The following is an 18,733-nucleotide window of genomic DNA, read 5'->3' on the forward strand; positions in this document are numbered from 1 at the left end:
GTGAACTAAAAGAAGGGGGATTGGGCTAGATTCCGTATGAAAATCGGCATCGGAAGGTGCAGACTGACATCTGTTCTTCCACATAACCCAAAACAGACTACTGAATGGCAAATCAGAACAACAAACACAAAAAAAAACAGTGATTAATGTCAAATGAACCTACGTTAGAAGGAATATAAACATTGCCATCGCTAAATTAATAAATAAATCAGAGTTCAAAATGAATATAAAGATTAGTCAAAGAAATATACATAATTTTTTTAAACATTGTAAGTGGTATGTTAATTATTCTCAAATCGAACTAATTAATAATTTAAAGATCGCACTGAAGAAGAAGAGTGGGAAAAATGAACAGAATTTAAAAAATAAAAAAAAAGAACTTACTATCTCTCGACAAATCTGATGATACGCGTCCGGAAAGTCGATAACGAGAGTTCTTCCAACTCTGGTGGTGGTATTTTATTCATACATTTGGTGATGTGATAAGATAATGAACGTCTGTAAAATTATGTATGAAACATTGGGGAAGAAAGCAAACTTTTTCGTCTCATGTTGATATTATGTACATCTGAGCGAAATGTTATCTTATTGTACAAATAGAGAGGGTTTCGGTATTTTAAAACTTTGTAAAAGAGGCAGGCAGAGTGAAGGAACCTTCGATCACTCATATTAAGCCATTTGTTTGTTTTCATTGTGTATGAAATCCTATCTTATTTTTTAATGCCATAGATTAACCTCAAGCAACTATTTTGGAACTTTTGGAATCGTTTGATATCAATGGAGTTTATACAAGGAGCGTAAATAACATCGCAGTAATTTAACCTGGATAATACTGAGGAGTCACATACTAAACTTTCAATTCTTTTATTAAATAACTGTCTATTTTGATAAATCAGTTTTAGGTTACAGAATGCTTTTTGTATACTTGTACTGATATAATAAGAAAATATCATATCTTCGTCAATCTACAAAGCCAGATTCTTAACTTTATTAGAAAGCGTTAAAGGCATCCCTCCAATCTGAATGCTAGCAAAGTGGTTTGCAGTCAATTCTTTTCTTGCATTCTTTCTACCAAAAAGGATTGCAACAGTTTTATTTGAATTCAGTTTTAGGCAATGATTATTAGAACACTACTCAAGATCATATAGATCAAAATTCAAAGCACTAACAGCCTGAGAGTATTCTTCAGATTTGAATGACAAATATAATTGTGTATCATCAGCATAATAGTGCTGCGTGCATGATAGGAAGAACTTGGGAAAATTGCAAGTATATAGACTGAAGAGTAGGGGACCCAATACTGACCCTTGTGGTACTCCTCCATCAATTTTTAAAAATTTCGAAACTTTCCACCATATAGTAGTATTGCCTGAGTTCTATCGCTCAAATAGCAGGATAGAAGTTTGGTAGCTTTTCTGGTGATCCCTACAAAGTTAAAAATGGCTTGTAATATTCTGTGATTGAGAGTATCAAATGCCTTAGAATAATCTAGTAATATCAAAACAGATAGTTTTCCTTAATCCGTAGCCTCAATTATATCATCAGTAATTTTCAGAAGAGCCGAAGTGCAGCTATGACGTGGCCTAAAACCAGATTGGTTATTTTCAATAATATCGTTTTTCGATAAATGTTTTCGAATTTGTTTTTCAATGACATTCTCCAAAATTTTTTAAACATATTTATATTTTAATATTAATATAAGTCACAAAAAGGATTTGAAGCTTTATAACTCCTATTTAATTATATGCGAGCGCTTTCGATAGCTGATCGTACTATCATCATCTAGGCTCTACTCAAACTGAACGTGTCATCTTGTTGTGTGTCCTTTTACACGGTCCGAACGCCTCAATACAGGTACTCCAGGTTCTTTAGGTAAATTTGCCTGTATTTGGGTTACATCAGGTACTATTTTTTGTGTTGGATTTTCTCTAGGTTTACTGTTTCTAGGAGTGTGTATTGATTTGTTTAATATATTAAATGTTAGGTCTTGTTGTGTCTTGATTTGTACTTGTTCCTCGATAAATGATTTATGACTGTTTATGGATGTTTAACTTTTCCCAAGTGTTCATACGGTTTCCCGTTTTATGAGTTTTATGTTTTCTGGTGGGGGGAAATTATGTTTGTTTTGTATGGCGTGTGTTGCGAGGTTTCATTTATATACTATTACTTTTATGTATGCCTTTTTGTGCTCGTCGTACCTTTGGATCAATGTTTTCTTGGTTTGGCCGATATAGAATTTCTTGCAGTCCGAGCATTGTATGCTGTATACCCCGTTTTGGTTTTCGTCTTCTTCTCTTTCATAACTGTTTATTTTTTGTGTTATTTTCGTATTTGGCTTGCATGTGATGTTGATGCTCAATGGTCCTACGTACGTAAATGCTGTCCATCGTTGTGTTGTTTTGTCTGTTGGGGTGGCTTGATCCTTGTTCTGTATTTTTTGTTTGTTTGTTACCTAAAGAACCTGGAGTACTTGTAGTGAGGCGTTCGGGCCGTATAAAAGGACATATAACAGGATGACACGTTCAGTTTGAGTAGAGCCTATATATATATATATATATATATATATATATATATATATATATATATATATATATATATACATATATATGAGCACATCATGTTTTTCACACGGCGAATTATATGTGGCGTGTTCTGAGTGGGCAAGCCATCCAGTTTGTTTGTGTTGGCGAGAGATAGAATAACAAAAAAATATTGTACACTCTATTGCATCAAGGGATTGCTATTATTTTTTAGTAATATTGTCATAATTATAGATAATAATAATAATGATGTCATTATTTCGAATGAAAAATAAAATGTTACATGATATTCGACTTGTTACTTAGAAAACCCAAGAAGGAGTTCATCCGCAGGTGCTCTACCACTCAACCCGCGCTATTTCAAATATTCATAATATAACTCAAAGACTAACCTAACTAATCCTGAAACCTAAATTTACATAACACAGTTTTTGGCATTTGTTGGGTCACCTGAATATACACCACCAACAACAAAATAAAAAAAAAGTTATATGGAAGATAATGAAAAATGACTACTTGTCAAACACAGATTATAAAAAAAAGGGTATACGAAAGAGAAATGCATCAGAATGTGTTAACTTGCAGAAAACTTTTAAGCTCTTTTTTAAATTTATAAAAATTACTATCGTGTTTTAGCGAATCGGGAATATAATTATAAAGATGAAAAATCGAATAGGAAATTTATGTTGTGTACGTCTGTCCTGAATGTTATATTACGATATGTATTCAATTTTATAAAAATAATTTTAATACATTGAAAAAATCAATATTTGATATTCTGTAATTCATATTCGTCACCGTTCACACCGTTTCCATAACTGATTCACTCATATACCATATCCATATATATATATATATATATAGATATGTATATATATATATATATATATATATATATATATATATATATATATATATATATATAATCTAGAAAGGTTAATGCAGTCAAGCTGCTGGAAAATAATTCCATGAAAATCAAAAAATAAATAGATAAGTACTCTTTGATCATTCCCATATTGATTTCAATTTAAGAGCCACCGGTATACAGCTGTTTCAGCCTATTGGGCATCGTCAGTACCGGGCAGGCGGTCCTCGATTGAAGACAAAATGAGAAAAAACCAAGAAAGTACTTGATAAAAATAGCTGCGTAAACGCAAGCGAAACATAAGTGGAACCACCTATTGGTGTGACACCCAAGTCAACTTGCCAAGTTTTTATGTCAGTGTTGGTGGTTTGACCAATCAACCGACAACTGCGGTAGCAGAAATTTGGGAAGCTAACCTGAAATGCCATCGGAAAACGAATCCACATGTTTCTAGAAATGATATGAAATCTAGAAAGGTTAATGCAGTCAAGCTGCTGGAAAATAATTCCATGAAAATCAAAAAATAAATAGATAAGTACTCTTTGATCATTCCCATATTGATTTCAATTTAAGAGCCACCGGTATACAGCTGTTTCAGCCTATTGGGCATCGTCAGTACCGGGCAGGCGGTCCTCGATTGAAGACAAAATGAGAAAAAACCAAGAAAGTACTTGATAAAAATAGCTGCGTAAACGCAAGCGAAACATAAGTGGAACCACCTATTGGTGTGACACCCAAGTCAACTTGCCAAGTTTTTATGTCAGTGTTGGTGGTTTGACCAATCAAATCAGCTATTTTTATCAAGTACTTTCTTGGTTTTTTCTCATTTTGTCTTCAATCGAGGACCGCCTGCCCGGTACTGACGATGCCCAATAGGCTGAAACAGCTGTATACCGGTGGCTCTTAAATTGAAATCAATATGGGAATGATCAAAGAGTACTTATCTATTTATTTTTTGATTTTCATGGAATTATTTTCCAGCAGCTTGACTGCATTAACCTTTCTAGATTTCATATCATTTCTAGAAACATGTGGATTCGTTTTCCGATGGCATTTCAGGTTAGCTTCCCAAATTTTTGCTACCGCAGTTGTCGGTTGATTGGTCAAACCATCAACACTGACATAAAAACTTGGCAAGTTGACTTGGGTGTCACACCAATAGGTGGTTCCACTTATGTTTCGCTTGCGTTTACGCAGCTATTTTTATCAAGTACTTTCTTGGTTTTTTCTCATTTTGTCTTCAATCGAGGACCGCCTGCCCGGTACTGACGATGCCCAATAGGCTGAAACAGCTGTATACCGGTGGCTCTTAAATTGAAATCAATATGGGAATGATCAAAGAGTACTTATCTATTCATTTTTTGATTTTCATGGAATTATTTTCCAGCAGCTTGACTGCATTAACCTTTCTAGATTTCATATCATTTCTAGAAACATGTGGATTCGTTTTCCGATGGCATTTCAGGTTAGCTTCCCAAATTTCTGCTACCGCAGTTGTCGGTTGATTGGTCAAACCACCAACACTGACATAAAAACTTGGCAAGTTGACTTGGGTGTCACACCAATAGGTGGTTCCACTTATGTTTCGCTTGCGTTTACGCAGCTATTTTTATCAAGTACTTTCTTGGTTTTTTCTCATTTTGTCTTCAATCGAGGACCGCCTGCCCGGTACTGACGATGCCCAATAGGCTGAAACAGCTGTATACCGGTGGCTCTTAAATTGAAATCAATATGGGAATGATCAAAGAGTACTTATCTATTTATTTTTTGATTTTCATGGAATTATTTTCCAGCAGCTTGACTGCATTAACCTTTCTAGATTTCATATCATTTCTAGAAACATGTGGATTCGTTTTCCGATGGCATTTCAGGTTAGCTTCCCAAATTTCTGCTACCGCAGTTGTCGGTTGATTGGTCAAACCACCAACACTGACATAAAAACTTGGCAAGTTGACTTGGGTGTCACACCAATAGGTGGTTCCACTTATGTTTCGCTTGCGTTTACGCAGCTATTTTTATCAAGTACTTTCTTGGTTTTTTCTCATTTTGTCTTCAATCGAGGACCGCCTGCCCGGTACTGACGATGCCCAATAGGCTGAAACAGCTGTATACCGGTGGCTCTTAAATTGAAATCAATATGGGAATGATCAAAGAGTACTTATCTATTTATTTTTTGATTTTCATGGAATTATTTTCCAGCAGCTTGACTGCATTAACCTTTCTAGATTTCATATCATTTCTAGAAACATGTGGATTCGTTTTCCGATGGCATTTCAGGTTAGCTTCCCAAATTTTTGCTACCGCAGTTGTCGGTTGATTGGTCAAACCACCAACACTGACATAAAAACTTGGCAAGTTGACTTGGGTGTCACACCAATAGGTGGTTCCACTTATGTTTCGCTTGCGTTTACGCAGCTATTTTTATCAAGTACTTTCTTGGTTTTTTCTCATTTTGTCTTCAATCGAGGACCGCCTGCCCGGTACTGACGATGCCCAATAGGCTGAAACAGCTGTATACCGGTGGCTCTTAAATTGAAATCAATATGGGAATGATCAAAGAGTACTTATCTATTCATTTTTTGATTTTCATGGAATTATTTTCCAGCAGCTTGACTGCATTAACCTTTCTAGATTTCATATCATTTCTAGAAACATGTGGATTCGTTTTCCGATGGCATTTCAGGTTAGCTTCCCAAATTTCTGCTACCGCAGTTGTCGGTTGATTGGTCAAACCACCAACACTGACATAAAAACTTGGCAAGTTGACTTGGGTGTCATACCAATAGGTGGTTCCACTTATGTTTCGCTTGCGTTTACGCAGCTATTTTTATCAAGTACTTTCTTGGTTTTTTCTCATTTTGTCTTCAATCGAGGACCGCCTGCCCGGTACTGACGATGCCCAATAGGCTGAAACAGCTGTATACCGGTGGCTCTTAAATTGAAATCAATATGGGAATGATCAAAGAGTACTTATCTATTTATTTTTATATATATATACATATTTCAGACCGTCTTTGACATCGCGCGTACAAGATTCAAATGAGGTTAGAATTTTGAAATATGACAAACTGACTACTGACACCCAGTAAAAGGTCTCAAATGTCACTAGGATTACCAACTGTACTCTAGTTTCTAATGCAAAATCAGTTATGTTTGAAATTACTCTGAATTGAAATTGAGATCTGAATTATACAATAGAATTGTTCAAATTGATATTATTGGAAAAGTTCTTGTCTAGCGTCAATAAGTAGGAATAAATTTCACTTAGGTGATTAATGTCTGTTATTTTGTTCATACAATTGTTATTTTCAAAAATATAGAACATTTCTAGAAAGGACCTCTTTACTGATTGATTAATTCAGTGGTTAACACTTTCATTGAGTTATAATCCATATGGTGGTCAAACGTATTCACATAGTCTGCTAAAGAACATCTTTCTGGGTGCAATCTATAATCACTTTTGTGTGAAATGATTCTAGTACCTAATGATCGTGAAGTTTAGCCAACATGTATCTCATCACATGATTGACACGGAATATTGATTTATTAAGGGGACCTTGTCTTTGACTTTGCTGTATATTGACTTTATGGTTAGTACTGTTTTGTTCGCTATTTTTATGTTCGGTAAACACTGAAATATCCTTGATGAAGGGTAAGGTTGTGAAAATGTATCGGCTTGGGGCATCACTAGTTGATAGAATTGGTAGTTACATTAGTAGTAAAATTGGTAGTTTCCCGAGATGTAGGTGTATTGAACAAAATATTATTTATCAACCGAATAGGATAGGAATTTTATATGAAAAGATTTGAGAGGATTTTGAAGTTTTTATTGTGGAAACTTGTCTCCAAGATTTTTAGCTCTCTATTTTTCAGTTGTTTGACTAAGTTCACTTTCACCGAATGTGTGTGATACGATAGGTACGATAGGGTGTCAAGAATCTCATTGATGTCATCTTGGAGTATTGAAACTATGATGTCGTATACATATTTTTTTGAAAAATGAGGTTTGAAAGATAATACTGGTAATACTGGTAATACTGTGTCCAATACATCATTCTTCACTGAAGTTTTTCCTGCATTATCCTGCTGTTGGCGATACAAGTGCCACAATTCCTCATTCACAGTCAGATGGAGCGATGACAAACTGTCATTGTTGTCCGCTTCATCCCACTTCGAGAAATGATACTCTGAAGGAATTTGATTTTAAATTATTGGAAATCATCGATTTAATGTTGATGATATACCCTACCTTGCACTGACAAATGGCCAAACAGCCCGAAACCGATCTGCAAGTGTGTTCCTAGTATTTGAAGTGGAAACTATTCTGACAATTCCTTTGTATTAACTTTTTCCGAACGCCATAAGTTGAAATATACTTATAATAATTCATTTTACTTTTTGGGTGGCACCCTTGGATTATTTGGGATATTCCAAGATATACATGAATAATAATAAGTTTTAATCAGTTTTGTCAAGCGATGGTTGAGAGAAAACGGTGAAACGTCAGAAAAAATTTTAGGCAGGTCTTGCTGAATAAAAAGATTTATATTCATTGAAACATTTAATTTTTTGTCCAATTGTGCAGTGGTTTGATCTCCACCTCTCATTCCAATTGTTGTAGTGTCATGGGGTAATTTCTGTAAGCAACCGCTGCTTTAATTCTCTTCATTGTTCATCCATTAGTAATTCTGTTCTATATCCATAGCTTTTTATCTGGGTATGGTAAACTAGACACTATCATAACTCATTAGTCACACTAGCTGGAATTGATATTTTACTTACACAATGAAAGAATATTGATTCATTGGACGATAAAAAAAGTGATGAAGTAATTTCCTGAAACGACAGGTTAGATAACAAACTTCATTTCCATTTCCACGTGATTCCAGCTCATTAGCTGTCATGGGTGCTTCGGCCATGAATTTTCCCTGCTTTTTTGAATATATCAAATCCATTCATTAATATATACAGCAAAATGGATTAACGGAGTCTCTCAGTCGAAAAATCAAAACTCTACTCTACTTTGCCAAGCTTTCGCTTCTAATGGAAAGCTTTTTCAGGGCTTATAATTTATTGAGTTGTTAGTTTTTTCGCCATTGAAAAACATTACAAATCATACTTACAGTAAAAATGAGTTAAAAACAATAAATTGAACGTATAAACTGACGGAGAAGGTTAAACATTTATAAGATTATTTTGGGTTTGACAAATGTCATACCTTCACTTAAATGTCATTTTTCAATGGGTATGATGATTTCATAATCTTTAACTTTAAAGAAAGAGTTATTGATTGATACAATTTTCATTATGATTATGTTTTTGATGTAGTTCCAGTAAGTTACTTTATATATTGTTGAGATTATCAATGTCAGTTTTCTTATTCATACAAACAGACGACTTATCAATTTCAACAATTTCAAGAAAGAGGCGTTTAGAAATATTTTTTTCTGTATGTGAAACGTTGATATTAGAGTAATTTGGTGTATGTCCTGTTTCTATAGAATGTTGTGCAAATGCGCATGATTTCGTATTAAACTTTATATCACTTTTATGTGAAGTTATACTATCATTAAGAATTTAAGATGTTGTTCCAATATAATCCAAGTTACAATTGTTACAAGGAATGTTATAAATCACATTTGATTTTTTGGTAGTATCAGTTTTATCTTTCAATTTAGTATTCAAATTCTTTATAGATTTAATATTTTTTGGCAAATTTTGATATTTTGTTCACTATGAAAAAGTTTTATGATATTTGAATATACATTATCAAGGTTAGGTATAGATTTATTGATAAGTGAACTATTGATAAGTGAACTATCATTACATACATTTCTGTTGTTTACATCGTAATTTGTATTATTGCCAGTATTGAAAATTATTTTATTGAGAAGTTTTCTAGAATAAGAATTATAATTTTCTATCAATATGTCCCTAAGAAGTCTGAGATTTTTTTGTTCGACGGAAATGTGTACTAATTTTTCTATTCTTTTTTTCAAACAGAGTTTTAAATTGATTTCAACTGATTTTTTATGAAAAGAATAGTAATTGGTATATCTTCCTGAGAAGAACAGGAAGGGTCCGATTATTTTCTATTTCGATAGTGAATTGTAAATTTTTATCATATCTATTGACAACATCAAAAATTTCATTAAATTTGTCATAAGCTATTGCACAAATGACATCGTCAACGTATTTATTCAAATGAAGAATTTCAAAACTCAGTTTGGGAAGTATGTTTCCAAAAAAATCGTCCATTTCGTATTGAGCTATAATAGGAGAAATAGTAGCTCCCATTAGTGTACCAAGAATCTGTTTATAGTATTTACTTTCGAAAGAGAAGTAACTTGAGATGAAGATGAACTTAATCATTTCAATAATTATTTTTTTGGTTTATTGAACATTTTTAATCATAGTACAGCAGGTAGAGCTGTACTTTTTTCCGAAAACTAGACAAGTCAGATCGCTCCCAAGCAGTCATGAAAATTTGGTCAACAGATTTTTTTATATTGAATCCAACAATGAAAACTTGGGTACCACTGTGAATTTTTTCAAGATAATTATTTCTATTTACATGCGAGTATATATTTGCGTTGATACTTTTGGTTTCAGTATACTAACTAGTTTCCAACGATTCACAAATCATCGCATGTTCTGTTACCAGTTCCTCAATTTGAAAATATTCGTGATAATGATAGCAATTTTCGTGATAGCGATACTTGGAGGGTAAGATTTGTGATAATCTCTCAATAAACCAAAGTCATTAAGTTTGCATCATTATCATCATTTGTCGTTTCATTTCGGCATTCACTGTAGACAACCTGAACTTTGTGTATGCTGACAATATCAGAACATTTTATAATGATGAACTGTTCTTCAGAATTGTCCATGTCTTGACATATCAAATATTATTATTCAGAATCATCTTATTTACAGGGTTCAAAAACTAATATTTCACCCATCATTTCAAGTTCAGTATCTGAAACAGCTCCTATTATTCGAGAAAAAAACTCAATTACATTATTTTCAGCAGCTTTCCACGCAATGGAAAACCATTTTAATTGTACGAATTTGGTAGATCACGCGATTTATTTATTCACTCATTCAAACAGGCTGATTATACTATAACAATTTTCAATTGAAGGTGATTCATTAGCAACGTCGTACTTGAAGTGACCAACAGATAATCCTCCTACCAACTCTGCAGAGGCGTACCAAAATGATAAATACATTTTCTTATTATGCCTAATGCAGTACTTCAAAAAAACAGAAAAATTTACAAAATAATTATTATGTTCCTTTCATATAGAAAGAGAACTACAAAGCAAAGAAATAATTACCTATGTTATGCTTATGAAGTTTCTGAATCCATTGACTCGTCCGAAGAGAAATCCACAGTCACACTTGAATCTATTATTATTTGGACGAAAATAGTGTCTACCATCCCGTCCAATCTCCACATTTTCTCTTCTTCCTTGATCACATGGGCTACAGCATTAGCAATATCTGCGTTTAGCAAAAAAACGGCAGAACCGTATCCGTCTCGCCGGATCCGTTTCCTCCAAGCCTTGCACACACGTACCGTGAAACGGATATTTCTTTTCGTTGTGCATCGTACTCCACACTTTCCATATCGAAAGGTTTAAATCTCTCGCTACAACTCTGATGCTGGTGGTAGGATCCGCTTCGAAGGCTGCGAGAATTTGCTCCTCAACATTGACATTATGTCTTCCTGGATTTACTGCAGGTTCAGCATGATGAATAGCAGATTCAGACAACTTACGATATGTGTTGGAAAACACACGGACGTTAGACACCCTGCAATAAAATTACTCATTTTTAACGTCTTTTGAAGGTGAAAATGGCAAAATTCAACTACCGCTACAATTAGAAATTAATTTACCTGCGGTTCGGGTAACTTTCTTGGTACAAACGTCGTGCCAGAGATGCGTTACCATCAGCTAAAAATAATATCGGCTTGTTCATGACTCGTAAACTCAGCCATGGCAGCACACACAACAAAAAGTTCGATAGTCCAAAATAAACAACACCTGCAGGAGGGAAAGGCTACAACTGAACACGGTGAAATACAAAAATGGGGAACACAAAACCAACGTCTACTCGCAACTTGAAAGGGCAAAGCAGTGACTAGAGAACATGTTTGGCCAACCAAACCGACCCGACGAGGGGTCCAAGATGATTACTCAACTCAGGTACCTAAAAATTGATAAACTCAAAAGCAAGTTTATGGCCCTAGCATAAGGTCTAAATCATAACAACAGAATGCATTCCAATTAATGACTAGCTTCAGGTCAAATTTTTTGTTGTAAAATGCCACCAGCACCGGCCTTTGTTAAGTTTTCTCTTCTTTCAAGTTGGGCTAAATTTCTTATTATTCCATGTAAGTCTTAAAATGATATCGCATATTGCTTTAGGATTTTCGTTTAAAGGTTTTTGAGCTGAATTTCATTTAAATTACTTTTTTTTATTTTTCAAATATCCATATTTACGACCTTTAACTGGTTCACGTACCCTAATTAAAAAAGTTTAAGACTTAGCTAGGTAAATGATATCTCAAACGAAAGAGCAATAACTAAGCATGTTTTTAAAGGTGTCTGAACTTCTGTATGTATTTTATTTATTTTTTTAATTAGCATCAAAGGTCAGATTTTTTATTTTCTTTCTTTTTTTGTAAAGTTTAAATGCTCTGTACATAATTTTTTTGGACACAATTGTTCAAACTACTTTAGTACGATTGGGGACACATGAGTCTACTGAAATAAATTTAAAAAACCGGACATTTCTGTTAAGATTCGAAGTTATTAGCATTTAATTGACCAATTTTGGGTTTTTGTACTAAAAATCGTAAAAGTTTCCTTAAAAATCAAAAACGTGCTAGAAAATGAAAATGTTTGTATGAATATGTTCTACATGGGCTAGTGTATCACCCCCTCAAAGGTTTGCACCCAGCTACCAAACACCCTGTATATATATAGATAGATAGATAGATAGATAATATATTACCTTCTTGTGCCATTTGTACAATGTATAGGTTCGTCACATAGAATAAGAAATATTGTACAGTAAATAAAAATTGTATCACGTAAATATCACAAGAAACAAAATACATTGTTACATCACATTAAAAGATTAGACTCATCAATTTTCATGTATGGTTCATATACTCATTCAGATCATAAAAACATCTATTCGAAAGAAATTTCTTCAATTCCACCTTGAACTTTTTTGGTGAAAGTTGCATTAGGTGATTTGGCAATAAATTATAGAGGTGAACACCCGCCCATTCTGGGGATTTTTTGTAGTAAGTGTGATTGAGTTTTGATTGATATAAGTGATGATTGTTTCGTGTTCTATACTGATGTATTTGAGCATTCGATGTAAGCTTTGTTTTGTTATTATGAACGAATATAAGTATTTTAAATAGGTAAATGCAAGTGGTAGTCAGAATTTTATTTCTTTTAAAAGTTCCTCTACAAGACTCACCAAAATCTAAGTCGAATATTAATCTTATTATTCTCTTTTGTTGCCTGAAAGCACGCACCCATTCGTTGGCTTGACCCCAAGAGATAATATTGTAGCTAAGTGTAGAATACACCATGCCAAAGTAAACACTCATGAGTGAATGTCTGTCAAGAGTGTCTTTCAAGGCATGGATAGCATAAAATGATTTATTGAGCTTGCCACAGACTGTGTTAATTTGTTCATTCCATTGAATGTTTGAATCTAAAATAGTTCCTAAAAATAGAGTTTGTTGGCTACATTTAACAGTGTAACCATCAAATTCCATCACATCCATTGTGTCAACTCGTCTTTTTGTGAACTCCATTATTTTTGTTTTTGAAATGTTCACCAATAGGTGATTAGCCAAACACCATCGGGAGAACTGTTCAATGACATTTCTGATTTTCGAAATTATTTCCTCAGGAGTGTGTGGGATGACCACAATCGTTGTGTCATCTGCATACATGAATAGCCTTCCCTCCTTTATATAGTTGGGAAGGTCATTCACATATAGCAAAAACAACAGGGGTCCAAGAACACTCCCCTGAGGAGTTCCAAGTTCTATTTCATGTTTTTCAGAGGTATAGTTATCAATTTTCACTACCATTTTTCTTTCCCTTGTGAATGACGTGAGCCAGTCGTTAATATGACCACGTATTCCAAGAGAATTTAACTTGATTTTTAAAATTTCAAAGTTTAGGGTGTCAAAGGCTCGAGATAAGTCAAAGAAAATTCCATATACTAACTTATTGGCATCCATTTGGTCATAAATATATTGTACGAGTTCAGTATTGGATGTTTCCGTACTGAGGTCTTCGCGGAAGCCATATTGGCATATTGTTAATGATTTGAATTTAGCCAAGAAGTCATTTATTCGGATACACATGCCCTTTTCAAATATTTTTGAAATTGGATTCAAGATAGAGATACCCCTGTAGTTTTCAATACTTTCTGGATCACCTCTCTTGAATATAGAAATGGTTTTGGAAATTTTTAGGACTGATGGAAATTTTCCACATTCTACAGAGAGGTTCAACAAATCAGCAATATAGGACGCTAGGAATTCATGGCAGTTTTTTAACAAAGACATTTGAACTTCATCTATGCTAGTGGATTTTTTATTTTTCATTTCCAAGATTATGTTTTTTATTTCTTTCTCATCAAAAGGCTGGAAAAAGAGAGAGAAAGGATTGAAGGAGGAAGTTGTGCAAATATTTTCCTCATCTGACATGTTAACAGTTCTGCCCACTAAGTTTTTTGTGAAGTATTCCGCAAATAGATTAGATATTTTGCTTTCATCAGAGACTTTTTTATCATCAATAGTCAAAGATATACTTTTTGTTGTAATATTATTTTGATGAGTTTTGATTTTTACTAATTCCCAAATTTTTTTGGTTTTATTGTCCGAATCCTTTATAATATTCCGATAGAACTCTCCTTTCTCTTTTTTTATCCTTTTATTAAGTTCATTACGAATAGATTTATACCTGATTTCTACATTCTCGTCGTGCGATAATTTTCTCATCCAGTTCAATTGCCTCAATGAATCCATATCTTTTTGAGACCGTTCACTGAGATTGAATTTCATTCGGTTCTGAATTGTACCCTTACAGGCGGGGTACTTTTTTTGGGGGTGAGATATCTCAAAGCACCAATAAAAATGATTCCAGAAACTACCGAAAACCACATCTATGTCATTTGACACGGGAAGTTCTAAGGGCTCTTTATTGAATAAGTAGCTGAACTCCGATACCGTGTCAGAGTTCGAAATTCTTTTTTTTATGAAAGGTGTAGTACTTACATAATCCCTATGAACTGACCATTTCATGTACTGTGCTAGATGATCTGAGAATCCGGGGTCTAAGTTTTTGATGATCAGGATATTATTTAAGTTTGATGAGACGTAATCTAGCCCGGTAGTACTAGTTATACCATCGGATCGGGTAATGATACGCGTTGGTTCGTTGATATGGTTGATAAGCCCATATGAGTCAAGTATGTCGAAAAGCGACTTTGTTTCTGAGCAGTTAGTGTTCAGAAAGTTGATATTCAGATCACCACAAAGAATTATGTGTTTGTACTTTTTCATAACTTTTGAGAAAGTTGAATCTAGCCTCTTTAGAAAATCTTTAGTATCCGAAAGAGGAGGCCTATATTTACATAGAATAGCATAGTCCCCACCTCTATAACTTAATGCTGAACATTCAAAACATTGTTCTGTAGAAAGTGAGATATCTATCTTACAGCATTCTGAGACAATATAATTTTTCGCATAGATAGCAGAACCACCATGTAAAATGTTTTTTCTACAATATTTAGCTACTAGTGTGTAACCCTGAATATGGTTATATGGTAATTGAAGTTCATTCATCCAATGTTCGGTGAGACACAAAAAGTCTGGGTTGAGATTAGTACTGATATGTTCTAGTTGTGTAAGTTTGTTTCTAATGCATTGCACATTTATATGCAGTAAGGCGCATTCAGTCTCCTCAGCTAGGTGTTGCGAATTGGGAAATCCTGCTGAGTTTTGTAAAAATTTGTTTTTCTGAATTTGAAGCGTTGGACGGCTGCTCCCTCAGGCCATATGTTAGGATTGTATACCTCTTTGACATGGGCTAACGGAAACGATACTTTGAATGAGATGTAATTTTCAGTCTTGTTCCATTTTTCGCAATTGAAAGGTATATCAGGTGACGATTCTTTGAGAAAGTTTTCCATATCAGTTGCACTCATGTCAGGATGAATCCTGCACACATGGAGGTATCCAAATTTCGGGATAGTTTTGATTCGACTCGTGTTCATGGTGCTGTTCGTTCCGATTATTAATTTTCTGTTTATTTTGTTAGGATTGTGAGAGGTCAGCGTGATTTTTTGTTGCTTCCTTTTTTGTATAGGGTCTGGATTTGTCGAGGCATCGACATCGTTCTGTGTTTTTTGTGAGATTGATGGGGCAATACAGTGTTTGGCAGTGCTCTCTTCTGATACTGTTTGTATTATTTTAGCACTATATTCCTCATTGGTATCCTTCGTCACAGATATCTCTACTGGTTTCATTTTATCGAATTTGTTCATTTGCTTCAAAACTATTATGAAATCTTCTTGTTCACTAAGCCTTTTTTCCATATGTATGTTCAGTTTCTCCACAACGTTCAATTGTTCTTGTAAGAAGTGGCACTTCACTTTATATTCTGAGCAAATTTTTGACTCGCACTGAATTGAGGTTAGAACTTGTTGTGCATCATTACTTTGAATTCCATTTGCTTTGTTTACAAAATTAATTAGTATATCACTAGTCACGGACACTGGAAGTTTTTTTGTTAGAATAATATCGATTAATTCACTTTTTTTGAGCTTGTTAAGCTCCGAAGTAACAGCAACAGTGTCTATGACCGGCGCCATGACACACATATATATATATTGATATATATATATATATATATATATATATATATATATACAGGGTGTTTGGTAGCATATATATGGGGTATAACATTTGTTTGAAGGTGATTGACAATGTTTCATGATGAATGTCATTGGTTCGGACTTCCATTGTCTGATATTATATAAAATGATTTGAAATCCCTGAAAGAACCAATAAGAAAAAGGAGAATTGAAAATTAATAACAATTAAGCAAAAAAACCTGAAATGAAATACAAGTAAAAATAGAAAAACTGAACAGAAAATTAAAAAAAATAAAAAGTTAAGAGATTCCAAGCCAAGTTACTTCACGACGTTTCGATTGTTAGTATCCATAATCGTCTTCGGGTGATGACTGGACTAATTCCTCCAAGATATGACTCATTCGTGGGTCATTCGAGTACTTCCACTTATCTTCGCTTTCCTTTTTCCGCTTCACCGGATTACTGGGAGATGACTGTTTGACGGAAGTTGGTTATTTTTCGCTTTATTATGGGTTTCCATATGTTGCGTATCTCTACGCTAGCTTGGCTGAATACATTGTTGGACAACATGTATGCGGCTTCTTTCAATTTCCTCCTAATCCAATGTTCCTCCCTGTGTATGACCTCACCTGGGGCCACTCGATGTTATGTTGATGGGTTCAAACATGGATTTCGTGGGGCTGCTATGGATAATGTTTCTGGATCTGAAGCAAGTTCTGATATTGTACTTGAATCCAATTCTTTTCATCCTTTCCGATAATCCTCTGATGTAGGGAAGTGCAAGCACTGATTGTGACGGCTTCTCTTCCTTGCGAGGCTTCTGCTGTCTTTTAGCCAAAGTCTGTTCTACCATCGCTTTGGAGTAGCCATTCTGTTGAATATCATTTTTGATGATATCTAGTTTACTCAGAACTGAAAACCCGGAATATTGATGAAAGGAAATCACATGCAGAACTCATGTTCACAATTTGAATCTGAGAGGAGAAAATATGATTGATATCCCTCCACACAAAAAAGAAATGTTTAAGTCTTGCTTCTCCTACCAAACTGCGCCTGTATGTAATTCACTCAATATACCAAATTTCTTTCATTTTTAAATCAGAGAAAATGCTACTCTCACAGCAGTCGCTTGTTGAAATATCCTTCGTCCATTTTCGGTGGTGTTCGATTTTATTATCTCTGGAAAAATTTTTTCATTAGCTCGTATTAATTTGTAGTGTTTTGATCTCTTTGATCTCGTATCCTTTGTCATTGCTATTTATTAACATTCATATTTGGTTTACTGACAAACAATAAAGTAATTCTTTATTATTTTAACCGGAGTTTGCGCTGATCAGGCCCTATCCCTTGAAGCCCTAATACATTCGAGAAGGCGCGCCAGCAATACCAATCCACGACCACTCCCCACCAGTGGGTTAAGTGATCATTGGGTCCGAGAATAATGTGCCCCGAAATAGCGCAGTGAGCCAAGAATGACAGCCTTCTGCATTTGACCGGCTAAAATGTCTGCCTTAGTGCGGCAAGCCGGCATGATTTTGAGATTCGAGAATAGAGATGGCATCATTCCACCAAGGACTACAATGAGAACAATCATCTTGATAGAGTGGTCTGGATAGAGTCTGCAAGGTTCGAAGAGAAAATCTCGATATTTTATCCGTTTTTTCCTACATTTTGGAAGATTTCCGTCACGCCCGGAGCTGAAAACTGCATGACAAATATTGTCTTGCTCTGGTGGTCATGAAGGACTACATGAGACGAGGGAGGGGAACGAATAGTTTCAATAAATTCGGCACTTATCGCTTCCCACAATGGCTTTAATACACCCCGGAGCGTAGGGCAACACCGGTGTCTCGTCAACACCGTAAGAGTGCCGCAGATGGTAATATAGCACTCTTAGGGCCGCGTTATGTCGATGGATATAGGCCGAGACCACATATGCTGGACATGCTTATAGCAAGTGCTTTAGGGTCTCAGACGCCTTGCGGCAGGCCGTTCACCTTGTGACAGAAACATCTATACCCATCACGCGACTGAAGTTGATTGAGATGTTGAAGACATCATCCTGGCAGGCTCCTCAGTGTCCGACTTCAGCCCACTCGAAAGTCAGGCGCTTCTATAAACCAAATCCTTCAATGTTGTTGCCGCAGAAGTGCGGCTTTTATATGACGACTTCACAGGTTCCACCCAGTACCATTCTGCCCAAACTCAAAAGTCCACGGCCTCCCTGTTGTCAGTGGAAGTACAACCGTGGAACGGACGATTTAGGATGCAAACTCCTATGGAGATGACTCCAAGGTGTTTATTCACCCTTCGAAGCTTGATTCCAAACAGTTGTTGAACTACAGTAGGGATGAACTACGATGTCTTCTTACAGGTCACTGTCATTTGAATCATCACATGCAGA

The 18,733-nt window shown here is 34.9% G+C and overlaps 1 protein-coding gene across 2 annotated transcripts in view; it reads left to right on the plus strand.

The window, feature by feature from the left end:
- The first annotated feature begins 10,012 nt into the window (after positions 1-10,012).
- Positions 10,013-18,733, plus strand: part of LOC111517529 (myrosinase 1-like) — a 71,325-nt gene continuing 62,604 nt past the window's right edge. For both annotated transcript variants that reach the window (XM_074183616.1, XM_074183618.1), the window contains exon 1: positions 10,013-10,131. In XM_074183616.1, coding sequence (XP_074039717.1) covers positions 10,055-10,131 — 77 coding nt within the window. In that variant the 5' untranslated portion in view covers positions 10,013-10,054. The remainder of the gene's footprint in view (positions 10,132-18,733) is intronic.

Source organism: Leptinotarsa decemlineata, unplaced genomic scaffold (genome assembly GCF_025532065.1).
Source record: "Leptinotarsa decemlineata unplaced genomic scaffold, Ldec_3_MD MMD2_tig00026340_RagTag_RagTag, whole genome shotgun sequence".
Taxonomy (NCBI): Eukaryota; Metazoa; Arthropoda; class Insecta; order Coleoptera; family Chrysomelidae; genus Leptinotarsa; species Leptinotarsa decemlineata.